The sequence below is a fragment of the Gossypium hirsutum genome, chromosome A06, assembly GCF_007990345.1.
Source record: "Gossypium hirsutum isolate 1008001.06 chromosome A06, Gossypium_hirsutum_v2.1, whole genome shotgun sequence".
Lineage (NCBI taxonomy): Eukaryota > Viridiplantae > Streptophyta > Magnoliopsida > Malvales > Malvaceae > Gossypium > Gossypium hirsutum.
In genome coordinates, this window is record NC_053429.1 from 15,330,166 (window position 1) to 15,356,616 (window position 26,451).

Consider the following 26,451-nt stretch of genomic DNA (forward strand, 5'->3'; position numbering starts at 1 on the left):
TTTTTATTGGCATTTTATCAAACATCAAATCAAAATACTATTTCGAAAAAAAAAGGAATTCGGTAAAATTAATTCAATCTATTACAAGTTTCTTATAAAAACCCATGCATATTTGTTTAGTAAAATAAAAGACATGCACCTTCTGATAGCAAAAGAAAAGCTACAATAATTCTTTTCCATAAATGCTATTAGATCAAGAATTAGATGTGATTATAATCGGGTCGAGTATCAATAGAACTTTAGGAATGTCTTTTAGGTTTGGGTCAGGGTTGGTTTGAAAAATAAATTTAAAATTTTGTCTAAATTTGACTTTAATAAAAATGTTAAAATCTGAGTCTGGCCTAACTTGCCTGTATTAAATTTTTTTATATTATTATTTTTATATAAAAATAAATTTGAAAGATATAATGTATCAAATACATAATTTGAAAATAAATTTTAAAAATTATTTATACTTAAATAATTTTAAGATATATGCAACTTAATTAACAAATACCTCTAAAATAATAGTAAAATTAATAATAAAACAAAAGTTATATAATATCCAAATCAAGATAACAATATAATAGAGACATAAAAAAAAACAGGTTTTTTCTTCTGTAAATTTGGGCTGAGTCAAGCTGGGTTCAGGCCAAAAAAGCTTATCGTTTTTTTGTCTAAATATATTTTTTGGTCTATATTTTTGTCTAAATTTTTTTACTTTTCGAATGGGCCTTTGAGTCGGACCGAGTGACCCAATTCATGATCAGATCTATCAAGAACACACGAAGTTATTAATAAATTAAAATAAAAAAATAAACAAAATATTTATATCTAATAGAAAAAGTTTTAAATCCGTTATTGTACACACAATTAGGCAGACACAATTGGTAAACAAAATGTTGATAGAAAATAAAATTTTTAATTAAAATAAATTCAACTGCCAATTTGATGAGAAAGAGGAAAAAAGGTAAGTATTGTTGTATCTATATGGACATTATATCATTGCCTAAGGCAAAAAGATTAAAACTACTCTCATTTGAGAATAAAAATAAAACGTGTATCCTGTTTTTTTACACACCTTTTTAAGTGTACTTAAAAACTATATATATATACTAATCTTAATTTACTATGGATACTAATAATTTTATCAGGCATACGTAGTAATTATATATTTAAAACATAAATGTCACTATTAATATATACAAATATGTAATAAAATTATCTAATAATATATATTTATATATATTAAAATTTTACATAAAAACTAAAAATTACTTTAGTTGAAGTGGTAAATAAAAAAGTTTATATGCATGGTGTTATTTGTTTAAGTCGAACAAGTTTCAATTTTTTTATAAAAATATAAGAAAGTTAAAAACATTCATATAACCATATAACTTATTTTACAAATAAAATAATTTTTTTGAAAATTCTCTAACCCAATAAAGGGCTTTATAAATAATATAAATATAAAAAACATTTAAAACAAAGGGCAGTATACTTTTTTTATTTCACAAGTAGTTTTTAAAAAAATTTTCATGTATCTCTTTTTATATTAATATTATACTATGTCCCTATAGGATACTTGTTAACCTCCTAACCCTACTTGTGAAGCATAAAAACTCTACTGACAATATACCAAATATTATTCCAATAATAAAATGAATGACTTGAAACTAATTAATAATAACACATGAAATATGTAGAATATTAAAATTTTAAAAAAAATATTAAATTGTGAGTAAAATTAAATTTAAACACATAAATAATATTAAGAATACTAAATCCACTACAATTATTTATCTTGATGTTGTCATCAATCTCGAGTTAATGTTGAGTTGACTTGTGAAATCAAGCCAATTAACAATATCATTAGTATATACAATTGACGGAGGTAATAAAGTATGCATAATATAATTAAAATGAAACATAATTTCAAAATGCTGAAAAAGATAAATTTATTATCTACCACAAAAAAGATTGGATGGGATGTGTCAATTTTATCCCGAGATTCTCAAGCTTCTGAATTTTTATCCTGAGATTCTCGAATGTAAGGTTAGGATCTAGATTTTTTAAGGTCAGTTTTAAAATACGCGCCGTGAGAGACGTGCTTAGTTAAGACGAAAACACCTCCTACATGTAGGATGTATCTAAATATTTTACATTTTAAAATAAAATAAATGTTATATTTTTAAACAATTTTTGAAATAAAATATTGTTTAATAGTGGCCCAAATATTTTACTAATAATAGAAAGAGGATGTGCTCATCAAATAAGTTTAGTTATCAAAATTTTATGCTTACACATAATATTGTTTTTTCTAGTATATCTTATTTATACTATCATTTAAACACATAAATAATATTAAGAATACTAAATCCACTACAATTATTTATCTTGATGTTGTCATCAATCTCGAGTTAATGTTGAGTTGACTTGTGAAATCAAGCCAATTAACAATATCATTAGTATATACAATTGACGGAGGTAATAAAGTATGCATAATATAATTAAAATGAAACATAATTTCAAAATGCTGAAAAAGATAAATTTATTATCTACCACAAAAAAGATTGGATGGGATGTGTCAATTTTATCCCGAGATTCTCAAGCTTCTGAATTTTTATCCTGAGATTCTCGAATGTAAGGTTAGGATCTAGATTTTTTAAGGTCAGTTTTAAAATACGCGCCGTGAGAGACGTGCTTAGTTAAGACGAAAACACCTCCTACATGTAGGATGTATCTAAATATTTTACATTTTAAAATAAAATAAATGTTATATTTTTAAACAATTTTTGAAATAAAATATTGTTTAATAGTGGCCCAAATATTTTACTAATAATAGAAAGAGGATGTGCTCATCAAATAAGTTTAGTTATCAAAATTTTATGCTTACACATAATATTGTTTTTTCTAGTATATCTTATTTATACTATCATTTAAACTCTTAATTGAGTTAGTGTTATAAGTCAATTATGTATTAAATCGGTTAAAGGAATTACAAAAATATCTTTTCGTAATAAAAAAATTATACTATTGAAGAGTACTTTAATATTTTTTAAATCAATAAAAATATGCATATGATAAGATTCGAACCTACATTAAGTACATTAGTAAAATTTTTAATTTACAGTTCAACCAAAATTTTAATTTTAATTTTATAAATTTATATTTTAATATGTAAATTTTATTATCACTATCAATTATATATATATCTATACTATTTGTAATAAAAAAATTTAAATTTATATAATTGGTTTCGTCAAAGAAATCTAATATAAGTAGCAGAAAAATATGAATTATTTATTCAAATCAATGCTAAAAATATGATTTTGACATTTTGATGAAGTGATATTATTTCTCTTGTTTTGTGTGGGTATGAATCTATTGGATGCATTTATTATTTGTCTAAATGATTTCATCAATTGTTTTAATTAATATTAGACCTATATGACTGTCAAAAGAAAGTTAGGCCTACACCCAAAATTTACCTTCAAGCTTTATTACTTTTTATTATTATTAAAAGTAGTATTTAAATTTTAGTTGGAATAACTTTTTTCTGTTTTAAAAAAAATTTGAAAGCCAATTAAAATGTAATATGTGGAAAAGAAATAAAATAAAATTTCTTTTTTCTTCCTTCACCCTCCCTACGTTTCATCTTCTTCCTCGTCAAAAAGAAATTCTTTTAATTGGTGTCTTTTGTTTTATAAAACCTAATCCCCAAAAAGAGATGACTGGTTTTTTGAAACCTCGAACGTAATCTCCATCACTATCATCGCTATTGCTTTATGATTGGAATGAAGATAAATAATGGTCATATTTTTCAATCTCTGTTACATTTCTGTTTACCTTTGGTTTAATTGTTATTAGAACGATGTGTTTTGGTTGTCATGATGTTTAGTTTAAATGGTGCGAATTGGGCAGCTGTTACTGACAATAACAGCCTGTCATTTCTAAACCGTTTTCTACTTTTATTTACACCCATCAACATACGGAGCAGATGGTTATGAAAATATGTTTATTGTTTTTCTTCTTCATCTTTCTTCTTTGAACCCTCTCTTTCTCTGCACTTTTTCTACTTGAATATTCAATTGTATCACTTTATTGTTTGTTCAAAACCTCCAAACACAATGAGGCAACGATGACTTTTTTTTTCCCTTTTTTGGCCATAAAGTTGAAGACTTTTGAAGAAACAAAAACAGATACTTAAATACCAAAGTAATGAAGAACAACACATATGGATGCACTCATATCTATATAACAGAACAACCCGAGTTTCAAAGAGAAATAAAAGAAGGCATATGTATCAAACCCTCATCTTTCCCTCACCACCACTACATTCAACTGATTCAGTTGAAGGATATTTGGTGCAAGAAAAGATGACTTTATTATTATTTTAATTCTATTAACATTTACATATTTTTAAAAATTGTTATCATAAATTATTAGGGTGACGATTGTCTTTGAAGGTTGCAATGAAGGTGAAGCAATGGTTAAAGGATGAAGACAGCAAGGAAGAAAATGTAAAAAAAAAAACAGGGAAAAGTAAATATTAATTATTAAGGCCCCGTTTGTTTGCCAGTAAAATGCTTTCATGAAAATTATTTCTGGAAAATGATTTACTTTTCTAGAAATGATTTACTTTTATGGTGTTTGGATGAATCTGCATAAAATATTTTCTATTGTTTAGCAGATTACCTGAAAATATTTTTCGGAAAAGCTATTTTTACATATATTAATAAATTTATATTTTAAATCGTTTTTACATCTATTACAATGATTTATTTATAAATAAATCAAATTAAATATATAATAATACTCAATTATTAAGCTAGAATATACATCAGATAATAAAAAGAAGAACAATGCAAAATGTGAAATATTTAAACCTTTGCTAAAGCACCAAAAACTATTACTGCACTTCGACGCATGTCTTGTAAGATAGAGCTTTGAAAATTTCATAAACCATAAATTCATAATCTCGGACTAGCTTTAATTTATGAATTCTGAAAAATAGATCCATAATGCCAAATACATGAAGAGAAAAAAAGCATGTATAAATAAGTCTGACATAAGTATAGAACTATCCATTCTTCTTTCAAATCTCTTTAATGAAATATTTACAATACTCTTTTTTTCAATGTTTGTGCGTCTTAATGCATGTTATTTCAAATGTTTGTCAATCAGTAACTCAATGCAAGCATTGCTAGCACCAAATAACTTTAAAATTAAAACCAGCCGTTGGCTAGTAACTGAAATAGCCTATGGCCACCATGTAGAACGTGCAATGTCGAGCCTTGAGTTGGTCATCAATGCTAAAGGGAAGAGCTACAAATCACATCTGTTGGGGTTTTGACAGTAGAGGAAGGGGGACAGTGTTATACGGAACGACCTTATCATCTGTGCTATAAAGATATAGCTGCGGACAGTACAGATGGGCCTCCAAAGCTGCATTAACCACCGCTCTAAACTTTCTGCAGTAAGAACCACAAGTTGTTTATCATAAATACAAGATTTGATTGTATTCAGAGAGAGAAAATAGCATGGCATGTATGTGTTCATTTAACATTTATGTGGACTCATAAGTGAATTATAGCAGAATCAACGTAATTGCAAAAAAAATTATAATTCTCGATATGAAAGTGAATACAGACTATGCTGACAGATCAGCCGGCTAGAGTCCAATGCCTTCTCGAAAATCCGAAAATGCATACCTGCAACATGGCTATGATCATTGCAAGGAGAGCATATAAACCTATTCCACCTGAATATACTTGCATAGTTTCAAAAAACATTGCAAATCAAGAACAGAGGAACACTACTTTTTGAACAAAACGAACAGATCATCAATATTGATAAACTCAAACCTCATTCAAGTCTCTCTGTTGTAAAAATACTTTCAAGATCAAACACAATGGTCGTAATTGAGGCCATTTTAGTACTGCTTCCTAAGAGAAAACACATAAGAAAAGTTTAAATTTAGAAAAAACAAAGAAAATATCTAGAAAAAAGTCCAAAGTTTGTGGAACATACAAAGAAATAAACTAAATAAGCAGAGCTTTAATTAACCACAGGAAAACCACAGTAGTCTTAATTTTGAGGAACATGAGTTAATCGAACCAAAATGATTTACATAAAATCCAAAAGTAGACATAGGAAATAAATGAAAATTAAGCAGTGATTCCCATTGGTGAAGATAAAGCAAGCAAATAATCAAAATTCCCATTGGTGAAGATAAAGCAAGCAAATAATCAAACTCAACACAGGAGCACAATCCTCAAGAATAATTGCAGCCAAAAATGAAACTTGACTCAGAAGAAATTGTAATAAGGAAGAGGCTATGGTCCAACTTAATTGACCTCATTTGACAAAAAAAGGGGATTAAAATAACTATATCTTAAGCACCACTAACAAATGAAACATCTGAGCACAGGAAAGTTTGTAATTGTAACAAACCTTGATAAACTCAGCAGCTTTTGGTCCATTATCCACATCAAAGCTGCAATATTGAACACCCAATTAAATATTAAACTGTGAGACAGAAGTGCTAAAGAAAATATGAAACATGGCTTTTAAATTGCCATATCAAACCAAGATGGAGATAAACAACTTTCTTTGGTGCACTTATCACATTTGCTATAAGTCAATCTAGGAACCTAAACATGCCTCCACCCTCATCAAATTCCAAGCATCCCATCAAATCTTGTCAATCAAGAAAATTCAAGAAAATAGGAATCTCAATCAAGTGAACTGTTTATTGATTAGAGAAAAAATGACCAAGATTTCTTGTTCATGAATTCTCGACAATCTCATCTTCCTGAAATAAAAAGCAAAGAAAATTTCTATGTTTGGTAAACTATTTAGCCTCATTCGCTACTAATATCCAAATACTAAGTTTTTTTTATGGAATTTCCAATTACTTGGACCTCCCAATTATCATGGACCTCAAAGAAAACAATGAAGACAATTCAAAAGTCCTACCATAATATCTTCCAAAAAACCTCACTACTAAAATTTCATTGTAACACTCCTAACCCGAATCCGTTGCCGGAACAAGGTTATGAGGTATTACTTGACTGAACAAAACTTCTATAAGGTCAGAGATACTTACCAGACATAAATTATCAACACATTAGTTCAATTATAAGGCTTCTCTAAACAAAATGAGCAAGCCATCTTCGCATGGCTATAATGTATACAAAGTCGAAATATCATTTTACCTATAGTCTATCCTATACATGCCTTAAACCATGATGATATACAATCTTCTCAACTCACATAATGACTCGATAGTGTGATGATATCTCCGGCTCTTCCAACTCGAACTAAAGGATAAACCTATAAGAAATGGAAAAGAGAACACGGAGTAAGCTTCAATGCTTAGTAAGTTTTAAGCAATGCAAACAATTAATTTACTTATAGATCAATTATTTCAAATTTTCAAGAAATCATTCCTAGGTAATTGTCATTTTGGCCAAGTATCCATGAACATAATGCATATTTAGCAAATTCATCTCACTTGAATCTGAACTCAATTAAAACCAAATATTCAATTCACAAATAAGATCATAAGAACTCGAAAAGCATCTCATTAACTAGTTTTAACCATGTTTGCAACAAAATCACAAATTCACTACAAGCTGTCTTCCTGAGCAACAGTCACTAAATTATTTATAACTGGAGCTAAGAAACTCCAAATCAAGTGCCGTTAATTTTCCCTGAAAATAGACTCACATATCTTCCATCCATCAAATTTTCAAAATTTTTTGTTTGACCAATCAATACCAGATTTTTATTGAAGTTTCCCCTGTTTCACTGTTTGACTATTCAGACTACTCTTCACTACAAATCAATTTTATCATTATACAGAATTCAAATTATGTTATCGTTTATTTCATTTGAAACTAGACTCATTAAGGAGTCTAAGTATATAAATTTTATCTTATAATCATCATTGTACAATTTACAATGATTTTCTAAAAACAGAACAGGGGATTTCAAGGTTATTTTGACTTTATCTTACGTCACTTCAAATATCTCATTATCTACAATTCTTTTGCTTACAAAGTTTCTTTTATAAGAAACTAGACTCATTAAGCTTTAATTACATAATTTATTCAGCTTCTAATTCAATTTCTACAATTTATGGTGATTTTCCAAAATCACGCTACTGTTGCTATCCCAAGCAGATTTATTACAATTTGCTCTTTCACACATTCCTTGCATTCAAATTATCTAAACATGTATATCATGTCATTCAAGATCGAACTCAAATAACACAGGCATTAAAATGCTTCACTAACAGCTTTAGTTTCATTGAAACGAATAAAATATAAAATCATATTCACATTTAATTTTCCACGATCGTAATCACCTAAAAATAAATCATATACTTCCACAAATCTTTCCACAAGGACCAAGTATTTATATTTGAATATAAACATAGAATCACTTCACATAACTTCACACATTTACCGAATATATCACGATCACATATATAGTCATAACACTTATTCACAGATGCATCACTTTATATACTTATAATTTAATTCAAATCAAATCACATACGAGTACATGATACGTACTTGACCAACTTAATATGTAATGCACTTTCAATTTGTCAACTTAGTGTAGGATCTTGTAATTGTATACTTTTGTCAAATTCATCGGCACTTGGCCTGCTAGGTATAAAACCCAAAATTATGTTACCAGCACGAATACATTTCCAGCACGAAGCCTGCGGGACTTTAGCCCGGATACATTTCCAGCACGAAGCCTGCGGGTCTTTAGCCCTGATACATTTCCAGCACGAAGCCTGCGGGTCTTTAGCCCGGATACATTTCTAGCACGAAGCCTGCGGGTCTTTAGCCCGAATACATTTCCAGTGTCTTGCTTATTTATTCACATGTTAACACATTTCACATAACATATCACATTAGCAATTCAAATGCTTCATTCGAATATAAGCACAAAATGTACATCTACCCTTTAACTTTCGGTTCAATAATCATACACAAGGAACACAAATGTCGGAATCCTGTATCATGACATATGTATCCTAACTATTCCTAAGATTCATACAGGGCTTTCGAACGTCGTAACTCGGTCGAATCGAAAGCTCGAACATAGTTTTCAAACTCATAAACATTCGGCATTTACAAGTATAAATTCATATATTATATACCAGCATATATACTTAACATTTAACTACATTTAGGCATGTGTATTTGCTTATAAACTTACCTCAGACGTCGTAAAACGGGACGGAGCTACTAGTCGACAACTTTCGTTTTTCCCTAGTCCAGATCCGATTTCTTTGATTCTTGATCTAAAAATATTCAAATTAAGCTCATTGAAACATATTTTCATTTAATTTAGTTCAAAAACACATAAATGGGCAAATTACCATTTTACCCCTGACATTTACAATTTTTACAATTTAATCCCTATTGCACAAAATACAAAATATACAAAATTTCAATATAACCATGTTGGGCCGAATTTTACCCATACCCATACAAGTCCATATATTTCATCAATTTCATATTTTAGTCTCTCAAATTTTTATTTTTGTAATTAAGTCCTAATTACTCAAAATCATAAAAAATTCCAATACAAAAATATGTTAACCCAACACCTATCTTTCATATTTCACCATCAAACCATAAAAATCACAAGCCTCCATCAATGGCATAACTCAAAATATTCATCAAAATTCAAATTTTAAGCATGAGTTTTGAAGTACTCGAAGCAACGATCTCAAAAACGTAAAAATTATCAAAAACCGACAAAAAACGAACCTTGGATTTGAGCTTGAGAGTTGGCCGAACCTAAGCTTCCCTTATTTCTTTTTCTTTTCTTTTGTTTCGGCATGGGTGAAATAAAACATATGCCCACTCATATTTTACTTTATAATATCTTTTATATGATAAAGCTTATAATTTTTAGTTTTTACATTTGAAATAATAATAAAATCATATAATATATATATCCTTTACCAACCAAACAATAAGCTAATGCACATGATATGGCTTTCACGTTTATGTCTTATAATATATATTACACCTTAATATAAAATAATATTTAATTTACACACATATATATATCTTTAATAAAATATTATAAAACCATATGGTATATACTTACCACCGTCCCACTAGTAATCAAATGACTAATTACAACTTAAATACTTCAATTTAAAAAGCCACTAACAATTCAGCCCTTATACTATAAACCATCAAATTTTCTTTTTACATGATTAAGTCCTTTTATTTAATCGGATACCCAAACGATAAAATTAAAACACGAAAATTTTACAGATATAAATTCACACATAATAAACACATAAAATAATTTTTAAATATTTTTTTAGCTCGAATTTGTGATCCCGAAGTCACTGTTCCAAATAGGGTCTAAACTGGGCTGTTACATTCATATTAATCCAGTGTCTTTTATAATGATATTCATACCAGAACTAAAACAAATTAAGAAATTTTCAGAGGTGAAGAGAATTTTAGATGAGATATTGGATTGAAACATACTAGGACAAGAGGGCAAGAGGAATATAGAACTACCTTATATCAAATGCGACGCCGCTTTTCTTTTTTACAAACTTAATTATTGGCATGCGAGCTTTTGCAGTCACCTAATAGGAATTGAATTGTTAGCTAAATATACTTTATTGTATCAGTAAACTTTCCAAAAAAATAAAATACTTGCATCTTTTTTGCAATTCCCCTTTGAGATAATGCCTTGGAAAGAGCATACAAACCAGTCTGTGGATTTTTTATACCTGACTCTAGAATCACTACCTACATAAAATGGAAACAAATGGCTTAAGAATGTCAGTCATACAGAATAGGGGAGAAATACAAAAATTTGGGTCAACTTTCCTCTGCCTATTGTTTTTCTTTCGTTTCCATAGTAGAAGATCTATATACTAAATTTCATAATCCTAATGAAAAACCAATCAACCATGTTACGCAAGCTACAATATAACAAGATTAAACATTGATATAGTTTAAGTTGCGAGACATAAACTTATGAGATAAAAGGAAGCAAACTACTCACATCAATATCACTTGTTGGTGAATAAAGCCCTGTCCTGAACGACCTAAAAACTTCTGGCTGCAAAGCAACAACTCATTACCATTTGGCATTGTACACTATGTATGCATTTTTATAAGTGTGTGCTTTTGTGCATGAGAGAAAGAGAGGCTGCCAATCATACCCTGCAGGCAGGCCATATGTACTTGATAACATCAAAAATAGAATGCACAGTTGCATCGGTGCTGCTTGCTCTTCGGGAGTAGGGGATAGAAAATCACAGAAGTCCACTATTTCTGCAATGCCCATCATGGTGGGAAGTATTAAAATATGTCCAATCTGCCTCAAGACCCACAGCATATTCCCCGGTGGTTCAGAAGATGCCACATCTGCCTCAAGACCCACAGCTTATTCAACAGGTTACGCCCCTGCGATTTGTTGGTTCTAAGGTTTTCGATTGGTCTTATTTCTACCCGGGTTTCAAGCCATAGTCTCAGTTGGTGGCCTAAGATAAGCCAACATTGAAAATGGCTTCTTCAACATTGAAAATAGCTTACCGATTTCAAAAGGGGAAGGGGAAGGGGAAAGGGGAGAAGAAGCGTCAATTTTTGGAAAATGTCTTACCGATTTCCAGAAGGGTAAGACATTTTCCTTAAAAAAAAGCCCTCCTTTTCGCGTGTTTTGTAAAATATTTTACCCTGGAAAATCATTTTCAAGCAACTAAAGATCAGAAAAGCCTGAGAAACTTTTACGGAAAAGCTTTTGCAGGTCACCAAACGGACCCTAAATGATAAATATTTTACTTAATTTTTTATTTAATTTAATAAAAAAATTCCATGTGTTATATTTTAATTGGCTTTTCTTTTGATAAAAATCTAATACTTAAATAGAAAAATAATATAGTTTAAGGATAATTATTCATTTAAGCTTTATTATTATTATTAATTAGTGGACTATTCATCTTTCCCAAAATTTTCATTACACTAAAATTCTATCTAGTTGGTTTGGCATTTGAAGGTTTTACTTTTTTTCTTTCTTTAATTCTTTTTTATGGTTTTGGACCGCAAATAACTTCCATTTAATAAGTCAACTGTTAATTAATAATATTTATTAAGTTTGATGGACAAGGCTATTATCTCGCTTGTATTCATTTTATTTATGGATTAATACATTTTCATAATAAATTAAATTTTTTGTTTATGCTATACTAATTTTGTATGCATGTCTTTTAACTTATTTAAGGGGTTATGATAATGTGATTTGCGACCGATTTACTCAAAAAGGTTCATTTCCAAACAAAATTACAGAAATGGGCCAATTAAAACATTATTTGCGGAAAATGGCCAACTTTGGCAAAACGCGCCTACGTGGCCGCGTTTAAGGGGGAAATTTCCAACAAAGCGCTCTCCCAGGGGTGCGCTTTGCTGGCACCAATGACTACTTTTTTTTGACCATTTTTTGACAGTTGGAGGGGAACCAACGGTAAAAAAGAGAGAGTATAAAACCCCCTTCTTGTATTTCACACTTAATTTCTTCAAAATTTAGCTAAAATCTCTACAATTTCTCCCTAAAGCTCTCAAATTTCTCATTAAATTTCTCAAAGCTCTTTATAATTAGTTATTTACTTTATTTTTTCTCTAAATTAATATTATTTTTTTATAGTTTCAAAAATATTTGATCGTGTTAGCAATGGCCAGGGAATTAATTGGTTTCGATCCTAAACATATCTCCGTCGAACCAATAAAAATGGTAATGGTTTATTTTAAAAGTTGAATATTATTTAATATTTTTTCATTTATGTAATTTTAATTAATTTGAATTTTATAATTTTTTATAACAGTCTGTAGATTGGGTGTTGCAAAGTTATATTCGAATATGCCTGGTCCGTCATCACCGTTGATAGAAAATTACTTGAGGGAAGCGGGTTTTTGGCACGTGGCCACTATAAGCCAGGGGTGCAAGTTGGACCCGAAACTCACTAGCACGTTAATAGAAAGGTGGAGACTTGAGAAGCACACATTCCATCTTCCATGCAGAGAGTGTATTATCACTTTGGAGGACATCCAGTTACAATTAAGATTGCTGATGGATGGGTCAGCACTCACCGGGTTCGTTCAATCTGCTGATTGGGGAGCCATATGTCATGATCTTTTGGGTGCAATTCTAGATAATATTTATGGAGGTCGGATTGAGATGGGCTAGTTATGAGACAAATTCTCGGAGTCGGGGAATGATTTGACTGAAGTTAAAAGAATACGATATGCTCAGGCATACATCCTTGAGATGATTGGAGGATACCTGATGCCGAAATTGTTACGAAACCTCGTACATCTGAGGTGACTGCTGAAACTCGTTGATTTTAGAGTAGCTGGCGAACTTAGTTGGGTGTTTGCCGGTGTTGGCAACATTGTAATTGGAGATGTGCGGGTGACGCGACCAAATAAAGCCAAAATCGAAGGTTGCCTATCACTACTATAATTATGGGCTCGGTTTCGCTTTCCATTTTTACGTGCTCGAGTGAACCACCCATATACATTCCTACTCATAACGAGGTAAAATTTTTATTTGATTTTAAAATTATTCTATAGATTTAAAATAAAATTGTATGCTGAAATTTTATTTAATTAGGTGGAACCATCTGGCGAGTTATATTAGAATACCTACTGCTCTTGAAGATATACGGCTTTTATTAGACCAACGGTCGGAAGCGCAAGTAAGTATTAAATAAAATATATATACATAAAATAGTCGTTTCATATTTAGTATTTAGTATTTAATATTTAGCATTACGTATATAACTAATATTTTTATCCCGTTCATATAGTTTTAATGGACAGCATACGAGGATCTGGCAATACGGGCAGTAATTCCGGAAGAATTCTTTCAAAATCTGAACATTTGGCATGTTAAGGTCCTATTGGTAAACTATTCTATTGTCGATTGTGACAATTTGGATTTCGACAACCAATTCCTAAGGAACCTGAGGTGCTCAATAAGCAGCACAAAATCGACTTACGACTAATGAATACGAATTGGCCGTTATTCTGGTTGGAATATATTAAAATTTGGGAAAACTGGTACGATCATATACCTGATCACGAACCGATTATCGTTCCAGAGTTAGCGTGCACCCCGGATTACATGCTATGGTTTAGGATCCATGGTAAGTCATATTTGTTGTCAAAAGAGCAGAGGTGTCAGCAAATCTGTGTGGAAAGGGAACGACGGGGCCCTTTAAATCCAAGGAGAAGGGATGATGGGATAGGTCTATCAACAGCGCCCATACAATCATCGGGCCCATCAACAGTACTCACACAATCGCGGGGCCTAATGCCTCAATCGACAACACCCACATCACAGCCCTTTCAGATTAACCAAGTGTGTATCTTATCCCTTATATGTATCCTAACCCTTATATGTTTCCTTTTCCCAGTCCTATGGCAGGTTGGAATGCATGACCCTGTGCATCTCCTTTCCTGATGACTCCGACGACTCAACCGATGATATATAGGCCATTGTCATTGGAGGGATCGCACGAGGCACCGTCGGTGAGCTCATCTTATTACCATTCCCCATCTCCTTATGGGATTCAAACACCTCCACCGTGGTTGATGCAAACACCTCTACATTTTTTATTCTACCAAGGTGGGTCATCCTCCCAACACCCACAATCGGAGCAACCACAACCCCCGCCGAAGCAACCAAGGAGGAATTCAGTGCATAATCATCGTCCACCCTCATGTGGCACTGATTTTGACCTGTATATGCATTGGTTTTTTTAATATATTTGTAGACACTGTTTCTATATTGTTTCATTTAATAAAAAATAAGTTGTTTTTAATATTTTAATTGTAAATTAATTTTATACTTTTAATAAAATATAAGTTCTTTTGAATAAGGCGGAATAGAAATAATGCAACATCATTTCATTACAGTAATTATCAACTATATTGGTTTGGACATGATCGAATTGTATAACCTAGGTTCCTCCACCATCCATACAAATTTCGCTGGTTCGTTCTTTCCTGAATATCCATATTATTACATATTCTACTCAAGAAAGGTCGACCTTTCGGTTTGCGACGCAATTCTCTATTCAGTAACAGCTTAAATGGAGTAAGCGATATAGACAGCCACTTACGTTCATTTGGGACTGGTAGGAATATGTGTCTCCACACATTATACATGTTTTCTGTAACACCCCAAACCCGGCCTAGACGTTATAACCGGATCTGATGCGCCACATCGAAGCGTTCAAAACATTCCGTATTACTTAGTTGGAAAACTTAGTTGGTGTTATAAAAGACACTTTTAAAAGTAGGTTAAAGTGAATGGAAGCTGTGCACCAGGTAGGAAACCAGGAAGAAGAGGAGGTGAGTCCGTCGGACTGCTTAAGTACCAAGCTCCTTTCGGATCCAATCCTAGACATGCACACCGCCATTGCCACACTCTAACATCTCGTATAATTTTGAGAAAACCGTTTGGTTATGTCCATCTTAAGAAAATGATTAAGGTTGAAAACGTTTGCTTAGCGGAAGTCTTACTTATATTTGTGTTATTTTGAAATCACTTAATGTTTTTGAAAACGCGTCCTAGAGCTAATCTATTTCGTTAGTTATCATAGATCAGTTTTATCATAATAGAATTAAATAATAAAGAAACAACCCAAACCATAAAAATAATTAGCGGCCTTATTACAAAAACCCAAAACCATAAATGAAAAATATGGAAAATCTAGTTCACCAGAAGAAAACGAATTTGCAGAAAACGTGTGGCCACTCCAAATCCCGCCCAGCTCCAAGTCCACCAACTAGGGCTCACCTGTAAGGATGGAAGAAAAAGGGGTGAGTTTGGGAAAACTCAGTGTATACAGAAACCTATCCAAAGCCCAAATCAGCTCGAGCCCATTGGGCCTAAGCCCTACTCAGATAACAGTACACAGTGGACCGAAGCCCTTTTCAAAATACAGTAGCAAGGCCTTATCCCCTTTTTACATAATAGTGTGGCCCATAGGCCCAGTTCAGTAGCATAGGTAACAGTAGTAGTAATGCATGCAAACCCATCTGGGGAGACTACTCAACCCACCAACCGCTACACTGCCCCGTACCAGCCCTACACTCCATGTGGGGAATATCTCAACCCACCCAGCCCTACACTCCACAGTTGCAGCAACGCTGCTCGAATATCAGTAAGTTGAGGCAAAGCCTCCAGTACGTGGATAAACCACCTTCAATACTTCCTCCATCAATACCCTAATCCCATGCAACGGATATTAATAAAAGCATATCATGCAAAATACAGTATCAATCAATCATGCAGTTTAGCCAATTTAAACCCTAGGGGTATTTCGGTAATTATGCTCTTTAGGGGTCATTTTCGTAACTTAGCAACTACACAAATTACTTCAGAAATTTTCAACAGTTTTATGCCATTTGGTTCCACCATCTAATTAACAGGCTAATTTGCCCATCTCTTACCCATATTGGTCCGTAAGCCCATTGGGCCCAGTTTTGACCCATCGAGGCCCTCTTTTCCCGAAGTACGCTAAGACGTCACACAAACTTACTTACCACCTTGCGGTGCTAGATCTAAGAATTACTCCATGTCTTGAGAGCATTCGCATACTCACAAGCCCATGAAATGCCGAAATTTCGGCATTTCGGCTTTTGCCGAATTGAACTAAGAAAGGGTGTTTGGTACACACCTGATTCGCTATGACTGCTACCGAGATCCCTTTCGATGTCCTACAATTGATTAGTACAGTCCTTATTTACAAACCGTAATCAGTAAACCCAAAACTTGCTCAACCAAAGTCGAACCATGTTCCTAAAAAGCCTTTGAACCCTTACCTTTTTGCCAAAATTGATAGCTAGTTCTGAATCCGATTGCTCCAATGATTCACACTTTTGATCCAACGCATAAGAAGACTCTATTCATAGAAAGAAAACATCAGTTACAAATCCTTAAAGCCTTATGCTCAAATCGACAGCCTCCCTAATTTTTTAGGGATTTCGGCTTTTCCTAACATCGTAAAATAAGAACAGATCTGAGATGATAAGTACTTACCCCTTACTCCTACTTGATTTCCAAGCAATCCGATGCAGATTTATCCTTAGAACAATGGTAAAACCCGAATCCAAGGGTTGAAGAAGTTTCGGCTATAAGCCCCTAAACCAATGGTACTTTCGGCTTTTGGGTGGTGAAGGAGATGACGATATGAGGCTATGACCTTGAAGTAGAATTGCCGTCAGGTATCTAGGATTAAGAAAAGATAATCGTAGATTTAATAAAACAAAAGAACATAGAAGGACCTGGCTTTGAAGAAATCGGCACAAGTAGTGATCACAGGATTTCGGCTTTTGCGACTTCGGCAAAGGTGCTGATGAATAGCAGGTTTGATGGACGGCTTTGGAGAAGAAAGTAGAGAAAGAAGAACAGGATAGGTGAAAGTTTCGGCTAGGGAGGAAAAGAGAGAAAAAGAAAAACCCTTGTGGTGCCTGAGCAGAAGAAAACGGCACCTCACAAAGCCCTAGGTGCCGAAATATTAACCTAAACCCTCTGCCGAATTTTCCCTCTTCAATTCCCTAAATTCGGCCAACTCTCAGTCTCTCACCCAATCCCTTAAATCTCTCCCCTTATCACTCCTTAATTCAAGCATTTAGACTGATTCAAACTTTCCTTTAGCAGAATCCACTTGGACTCCAACACTTACCCCTCCAGCACTTAAAAATAAATGCATCTATTTGTCAACACTGGGAATCGATCCCATGCCTTCCCCAATGCTCCACATGCCACCTTTTTAGGAGCCTAGTGGCGTCACCCTTGCCACTTTACTAAGGCTCTTTTTGTGATGCAATTTACCCATCACTCCACTTAAGGGCCACTTAGCCAGAACCCCTAACTCCTAAGTCCAAAAATTCAAAAATTCAGCCGGGTTTTGGCCAACACATGGGCCTTCTATAAGCCCATTTACCTACTCAAAACATTAATTTCACATCCAAATACAAAATTTTAAAATCTTTACAAAATATTGAAAACCGCGAATAAATCCGAAAATCAGGACGTTACATTTTCTATTTTATACACTTCGTCGACATATCTCATGGGATCCAAACGAAGATTCTGACAAGTTGCAATTGCATGAGCACATGGATAACGAAGTGCGTCAAATGTCCTACAGTCGCAAGTCCTATTTATCATGATATTGCCCACCGGTAATACATTGGCTCAGTCTGTCAAACTTTATCACACGAAACCATAGGTTGTCGCGATCGTGACACACTATGTGCTTGGTGTTGGCCCGCGCCTTTGCCTTGTTAATTTCTTGCAATACCTTCCGGGACCATACATGGCCTCCCTGCATTTGGCCTTTATAACTCGTTGCTCGTTTTGGAAATAGTTCTGCCAAACGAAAATATGTCTCTCGCATAATCGAGGTTATCGGCGAATGACGCGTTCCTTTTAGAACATAATTTATGCATTCAGCCAGGTTTAATTAATTTTAACCCTAAACCCTAAATAATTTATTTAAAACCCCAAACCTTAATTTAATTAATTTATTTAAACACCATAAAACCTAGTTTAATTTATTTAAAAAAATAAACTTAATTTACATAATTTTTACAAAATAACACTAAATCCTGATTTATTTTTTAAAATCTACTAAAATTTTAAATCCTAAGCTATTTTTAAAAAATAACCACTAAACCCTAACTTACTTTAGCAAAACTGTGACAGCCCTAATGTGACCCTAGTCAGAAAGTGGTTTCGGGACCACAAAACTGAGTCATAAAAATAATTAACCGTCATATTTGATGCTTATTATATATATATGCATGTGTGAAAATTTCATGTTTGAATTTTGTTAATTGTAAGTGAATTTTATTAAATAGGACTTATGTGAGAAAATTTAGAAATGTGTTAGGCAAATGTTGAAGTGACTTATTAATACATGTTAGAAAATGCTTGTACTTGCATGTCAAATTAGCCAAATTTGACATTGTGGCCGGCCATGTTATAGATTAAAGAATATTATAACTATTTTATGCTAATAATTTTATGTTACAAAATGAAATAATGAATAAGGTTAATAAAATACTAGTTAGTGGGAGGAGAAACCAAAGTTAGCCTATGTTTTCTCCTCCATTGCCGTAACTAGAGAAAGAAGAGGAAGAAAAGTCTTTAGGGAAGAAAATTCGGCTAAGGTGGATAGCTAAAGTAAGGTAAGTTCAATGTCATTCTTGGAAAAACTTATGCGCCATTTGGATGATTAGTTTAAATTCTACCTATTTTATGGTTTGAAGATAGGTTTTGTATGAGTTAAGTTTCGGTTAAGGTGGATTGTTTTGATGTCATTAGCATGCTAAGTGTGAAGCTTTGTAATGATACATGTGATGGTGGATTGGTAAATTGGGTTTTATAAGGAAATTATGCCATAGCCGAATGTGTCTTGAAGAAGATGTCATATGTGCTTATTATAAGTATATGTGTATTCGGCTAATGAGTTTGAATTGAAGTTTCGATAGGTTGTGGGTTGAGTGGCCGAGTGAATTATAGACTTTGCAAGGATGGAATTTACTTATAAGTTGTGTGTGTATGGCTTTATTTGTTAATGATATTTAACAATATTATATGCTTAGAATTGATGTAGTATAAGTTACCAATGTTCTTGCCGAATGTGTGTTTGATAATAGAGGAGTTTGTTATTGAATGTTTAAATAAATTAGATAATTAAAAATGGTAAGTCAATTGAAGAAGCCATACTTTGTGTGCTTAAATTTCTTAGTGAACATTCGACTATGTCCCTAGTGAATGGATGAATTGATAAAAATTGTTTATAGAGAATTGCTTTGCTATGCTTATGTTAATAATATGAGAAATGAATTAATATGGTCTTAGTGTACCGATTAGGAGCTAAGAAGTTGAACTAAAGATAGAAGATTTTGAGTAAATGTTTCATAGACATTTTCTTTTGGCATTTAGTTTCTATGAATTCAAGCTTATTAAGTGGCCACCTATTCGGCTCTTAATGATTTTTATGTCATGAATAATGAGTTGATGAAAAGGTTTAATATGACTAAACTTGTTTAACATAGCTCAAGAGCATAGAGAGGCAACATCGGATAGAGGAAAAGCTAAAGTCACGGAATAGCCAAACCGAGACTTGTTCAGAAGGATATAAAGTAAGTTTTGAGTAATCGCCTTTAGTATAAGATTTACGATGCCTTGATATGTATATGCTAGATGAACATTATCTTTTGGTCCTATTTGATCTAAGATGTGTGGTAAATAATTTAATCATATGACATTTAGTTGAATGGTTAATTAGGGTTAAATTGGATTGATGAAAGGTAGATGTGATTTGTTTGTATGATCTTCAAAATGAAATGAAAATGATGGTGTATATTTTGCCCTTATATACGAATGGAGCAATTGAATTACCAATGTGATAGGCTATGTGAAAGGTGTTACCATGTGAATATATATATGCGAGAATTATATCCGGACTTCAGGTCCGTAGGCTATAAGCGAGAATTATATCCGGACTTCATGTCCGCAGGCTATATGCGAGAATTATATCCGGACTTTATGTTCGCAGGCTATATGCGAGAATTATATCCGGACTTTAGGTCCGCAGGCTATGTGCTGGACATATATCTGAATTTAAAGTCTTGAAGGCTTTATGCTAGTGACTGGATTCGGGTTCTAACCTAGCAGGCTTAATGTCGATAATTCGAGTAAGGTTATGAATTGAATGTACTATACAGTATGAAAAACAGGTACGCATTTCGTACACTTAAGCGAACCCACTTTTAGATTGAAGTTTCATATATAAGGAATGGAATGTGCATATGTATGTATAGATATACGTATGGATGAATATCGCATCTATGAATATGAAAATAACTACTTCGGACGATGTCTTTATTTATATGAAGGTATACGATTAAATTATTTCTATAATTCATGTTTATGATCGAGGTTCAGGTTGTGATCTCTTTGTATGTTAGTGTATATATATATACGTAATTTCGGGCAAAAAGGTATACAGCTGATTCGAGTTTAATATTTTGAATGTTGACTTATATGTCAAATTTTACCTGTTTAAATTACTTAAGACTTACTAAGCATCATTTTGCTTACTCCGTTACCTTGTTTCCTTGTGTTATAGATTTTGTTCGTCAGCTATCGGACTCGGACGTGTCAAAGTCGAAGTCATCCATACTATCTAAGCCACTTTTTGGTACTCTTCAATTGAACTTGATAATGGCATGTATAGGGCTGACCCTTGTTGTTGAATTAAGTATCTTTTGGTAATGTATATTCGTATAGCCATGCGAAAATGGCTTGTATATTTTGAGTATAACATTATGATCATTTTGTATATATGGTCTTGTGATATGGTTATTAAGTGATGTGGAAATGTTTGGTAATGATTAGCCATTGGAATGGCCAATCATGGTCCTATTGGTGCTACGTATGTCATGGCTAATCGTGATTATACTTGGAAATAATGTATGTCAAATTACTAGTTGATTCATGGAAAACTATGAAATAGGTAAAATTTACCTTAAAATAGATGCTAATAGCAGCAGTGATATGAATTTGAAAAATCACTAAAAATAGTATAACAGGAACTAAATAATGAATAAATTATGTAATCGAATATTGATGAGTCTATTTTCATATGAAAGAAACGAAATGACCATATGAGCCGTATTTTAAGAGATGTTTAAGTTTTCGTGAAACAGGGCCAGAGCAATTTCTGGATCCACTGTTCTGACTTTGGAAATTCACCATAAATTAACCAGAGATAATTAGAAGTCATTCTTTATATGTAAAGATTCCTTTTTGAGTCTAGTTTCATTTGAAACAAACGAAATAAGTATTGAAGCCCTGTACAGGGAGATATCTAAGTCGTAATGCATGAAGGTCAGAGTAGTCGAACCCTGAAACAGGGGAGACTTTAGCTAATAAAATGTACTAATTGGCCCAACAAAAAATTCTAGAAAACAATTAGTAAATATATGTATGAGTCTAGTTTCAGTAAAAATTTACAGAATTGGATTTTGAGTTTCGGAACTCGAGATATGATTTTTAGAGTGACTGTGATGCAGTTAGCCAGCTCGTCTGGAAATTTTAAAAATGAATTGTATGAGCTGTTTAAGTAAGGAATTAAGTCCGTTAGCACCTCGCATTCGACTCCGGCAACAGTCTCGGGTACGGGGTGTTACAAAAACCCTAAAACCCTAAAACCCTAAAAAACCCTAGGGACTAAACATGTAAATATCCCTAAATATAAAAACACGGAGCAAGGGAGCACTTTGTTGGAAATTTCCCCCTTAAACACGGCCACGTAGGCGTGTTTTGTCAAAGTTGGCCCTTTTCCGTAAATAATGTTTTAATTAGCCCATTTCGTAATTTTGTTTGGAAATGGGCCTTTTTGGGTAAATCGGTCGTGATTTGCATACATTTTTATATAATTTTTAAAGTATTATCACTTAAACATATTCAAATCCACATTTCTTGATATGCTACAACAACAATAATATTAACCGCGTTAAAATTTACTTGGTATAGCCACAATATCTTTTTTTCTTATGAAAAGAAAACATTAACTAATTAATTACATAAAAGTACTCGGAAAAGAAAAAAACACCCTTTGACTTGTCTAATTCTAGAGAGGTTAGAACTGTCGTAAGAGGGGTATAAAAAATATGCAAATCCTCTTTTTTGACTAAATCTAGTTTGGCTAAACAGTCTGTAACTTGATTTTGCTCTCTAGGAATATAAAGCTAGAGCCACCATTTTTCTTGTGCCAAAATATTTTGTATACATCTAATCAAAGCCGAACTCGACGTGCTAGAAACTCTTTCTTGAATGGCTTTAACAACCTCTAAGCGATCAGATTTGATTATTACCTTGGCATGGCCTTTACGTTGGGTTAGCTTGAGACCCTTCAAAATACCCCAAAGTTCGACGTCAAAGATCGAACACTTTCGTAGATAACGGTTATACCCAGAGACCCAATCCCCATTCTCATCACGAGCATACGGAGGGGGTATACCCTAAATGTTTTAAATCACATCTTTTGATAACCAAACTCGAAACAACTAAAGATTCCACGACCCTTCCTCTGTGACCATCTCATTACGGGAACAATTAGAATCAAAATTGTACTAGCAGGGATATGTTTAAGCAGAAGCCCTACACTTGGAATCCAAATATCTCCCCAATAGCGGATTTTACTGCCATTACCCACAACAGTTTTACTTATGCAATTATACAATAAATAATAAATGATTATATCACATATGGAAAAATAACATCAAAGTGTAAACTATAATATGTATAAATACACGAGTTTAGAAAAACTTTTAAACGAACAATAATACCTTTTATTATTAAATATATTATTAAATTGACATTAGAATAATAATTTATTAATATTATTATGTGATAATAATAAAAATAATAAAAATAATAAAATATTATATTAATACAAAATTAATTAATTTGGTCATATCTTTTTAAAGTTCTACTTAAAAATAACATAATATATTATTAATTAATAACATTATAAGTATATAAAATTATTGAATATAATTGGATATTTAAAAATAATAAATACAAGTTTTTAGTTAAATAAATATAATTTTTATATATAAATATGATTATAATTAATAATGTTGAAATCATCTTTTTTATAATTAATAAAAATTAAATATGCTAGATTAACATTTTATATATAAGAGAAATTAAATATATTTTTAATTAAATTAAATATCATTTTTATATAAAATGGTAATCTAATCTATAATGTACAAATTTTTTATTTTTTTCTTTATTTATATATCAAAACTTAAAAGAAAATAAATATATTTTATAATTAAATTAAATATCATTTTTTATAAATACTAATTACATCAAGTAAATCAATTTGATACAACGAAAATTCTAACTCGACTAATAGTATGATTCATATCTATAAGAGAAATTAATATAAAGAAAATAGACCACTTAATAATTAGTATTTGCATTATCTATGTTTTTCATTTTTCTTTTTGGTGAAAAAAAAAGAAAAAGCATTAAGCTAAGATTACATCAGAACTAGACACCCTCAAACAAAGGATATGAGGTGCAATGGTTATCGTTGTTTAATAAACTCTTTACACTCGCTAGTGGTTCTTCATGAATAATCAACTGCTCCATTTCGCCTTTATCTTCTTTTGCGAGACAACCTGCCACCCTACTACTCTCTCTCAATATCTGTCGAAACTTCGCTTCCCAATTATTAAGGCACCAGTCTTGAATGAGTTTAACTTCATTGTAGTTAATATTTGCTGTTAGACCATTCTGAATATTGGTTACCAACACTGAATTATCACTTTCAATCTTCACTCTACGGTACCCCTTTGCCCAAGCAAACTTTAGCCTTCAAGTAATGCTCGAGCTTCAGTATGAAAGATATCCGATAAACCCACCACCATTTCAAAACCCCCTATCTAGCTACCATCCAACTCACTCACCACTCCACCTATGGCTGCTCTTAGTTTAAAAGTTTACACTAAACCATCAACGTTTACTTTCACCCATCATTGAATCAGGAATTGCCAATGACCCTTTGTCATGGAATTACATGCATAATTTCTAGCCACATTTTTAATAAAAATAGACCTCGTCTAAGCTCCAACAGAAGATAAATCGAATGGTTGTTATGACTCATTTGATTGAAAATAGAATCATTTCGACTCTTCCATAGAAACCAAGTTGTGATAGAGAAGAAAGTGGGCCATTCACCATATTGGGAAGCAACACTATCATCATTAACAATATTCCAAATAATCCATTGCTTAATCGGTAAGATAAAAAAGACATCTGACTTGCTTCTAAGTACAACAGATTTCCAAACCAATCTCGAGAGACCGTAGTCCCTAACAGCATGTAAACTTGACTCAATATCCAATACACATTGATCATAATAAGTAAAATGGGACATGCCTTACCTGGTTCATTCTTGATTTGTCAAGAGTCAGTTTCTGGCTAATAACCAAAGGAACATTCGAACCCATTGTGGTGTCTTTATTCTCCATATGAATTCATCGCTTGCCATTCCAACTGGGCCACTTATACTATTTAAATTTTTATATGATTCTAAGAGAATTTTACTCCGAATAGCCACATCCATGATATGTGGTCCTCCGCTGCTTCCAACAACGGAGGATTATATGCCAATATCCACTCTATTATCTCTTTCGGGAGAATCGAATGAAGCCATTGAACGTTCCATATCCCTTCTACCACGACATCACAAACACAAATGGGATCTTGAATAGGTGCAAGGCCAGTATAGTGATGACGAAAGATGCCCACTTCTATTATCTCATATTTTTTAAATATATAAAACCAATAATATAATATAATATAATGTAATATAAATTCATTATCCATGTAATAGTTATTATCACTTAATTCGACTTTGAATCCATATTAAATTACACTTATTATTTTAGATTAATTACTGCATAATTAGTGTTATAGTTATATACCAATCATAACTAATATTTAGCACCATAAATATATATCTTAGAAAGACACTCATTGAAAATAACATCTAAAGAATTATTGAAAAAAAATATTTTAGCACTATTTGATAGATTATGTTTTCATCACCAAAAATGTATAGTTTTCATTATTATTTTAGGTGTTTATTTATTATTATTTGATTTTCAATAGTTTTACTACCATTTGATTATAATAATATTTATATAATTGTTATTTTATTTATCATTATCATGTGAAAGATTATGTTGTTCACCAAACAAGATTTTTATCTTATTTTAGGATTTTTATTATTTAAAGGAGTTTTATATTTAATTATTATAAAAATATTGTAAATAAAACTACTTAATTATGGTTAGTTATGATAGTTTAGTTAAAATTTTATCTTACTTAGATAGGAGATTAAATATTTATTTAGGGATTTAATTATATTAGATTTGTAAAAAAATTAAATTTATTTTTAGGAGTTTACTTTCTTTTAAAATTTAGAATTTAAAGACCTATAAATACTTGACTAGCCAAACATTGTAAAGGATAAAGATCTTAATTTAATAAATTTAGCCATGAGTTTTTATTTTCAAGATTGAAAGATTCGCCTTATTTAATTCATTGTTGCCTATGCTTTTAGGTACAAGTTATTTAAGGGTGTGTTGGGAAGCCATTGAATTATAGTTGTTGCTAGTCACAAGTTGATTATATGTGTTGTAAGATAAAGTATATTCTTGTTTTTACATCAACAACATGTTCTCTTGTCGATTTTCAAAACTTGGAGATTTTTGGTTTTCTCGGATCTTGGAAAGATAAGTGATTTTTTGCACCATTAGTGCATTGATGATGTTGATATGCATGAGCCCTTTGATGAAA

General features: G+C 32.0%; 1 protein-coding gene across 18 annotated transcripts; it reads right to left on the reverse strand.

Moving 5' to 3' along the window:
* Positions 1–5,053: 5,053 nt before the first annotated feature.
* On the reverse strand, positions 5,054–11,768 carry LOC107962676 (terminal nucleotidyltransferase 4B). Of its 18 annotated transcripts, none has more exons than XR_005928444.1 (10): positions 11,210–11,768; positions 11,050–11,106; positions 10,699–10,786; positions 10,554–10,624; positions 9,223–9,307; positions 7,258–7,317; positions 6,436–6,478; positions 5,847–5,927; positions 5,694–5,743; positions 5,054–5,453 (listed from the first exon to the last, which is right to left on the reverse strand). XR_005928444.1 is itself a non-coding variant. In XM_016899144.2 (8 exons), the coding sequence occupies exons 1-7, from the start codon at positions 11,383–11,385 to the stop codon at positions 5,646–5,648; spliced, it is 564 nt and encodes a 187-aa protein (XP_016754633.1). In that variant the 5' UTR covers positions 11,386–11,768; the 3' UTR covers positions 5,054–5,453; positions 5,634–5,645. The 18 variants fall into 18 exon arrangements, 7 of the variants coding, with proteins under 7 accessions (XP_016754633.1, XP_016754635.1, XP_040971130.1 ...); XR_005928446.1 differs by having other exon boundaries at positions 5,694–5,752; XR_005928443.1 differs by having other exon boundaries at positions 5,634–5,752.
* Positions 11,769–26,451: the final 14,683 nt, after the last annotated feature.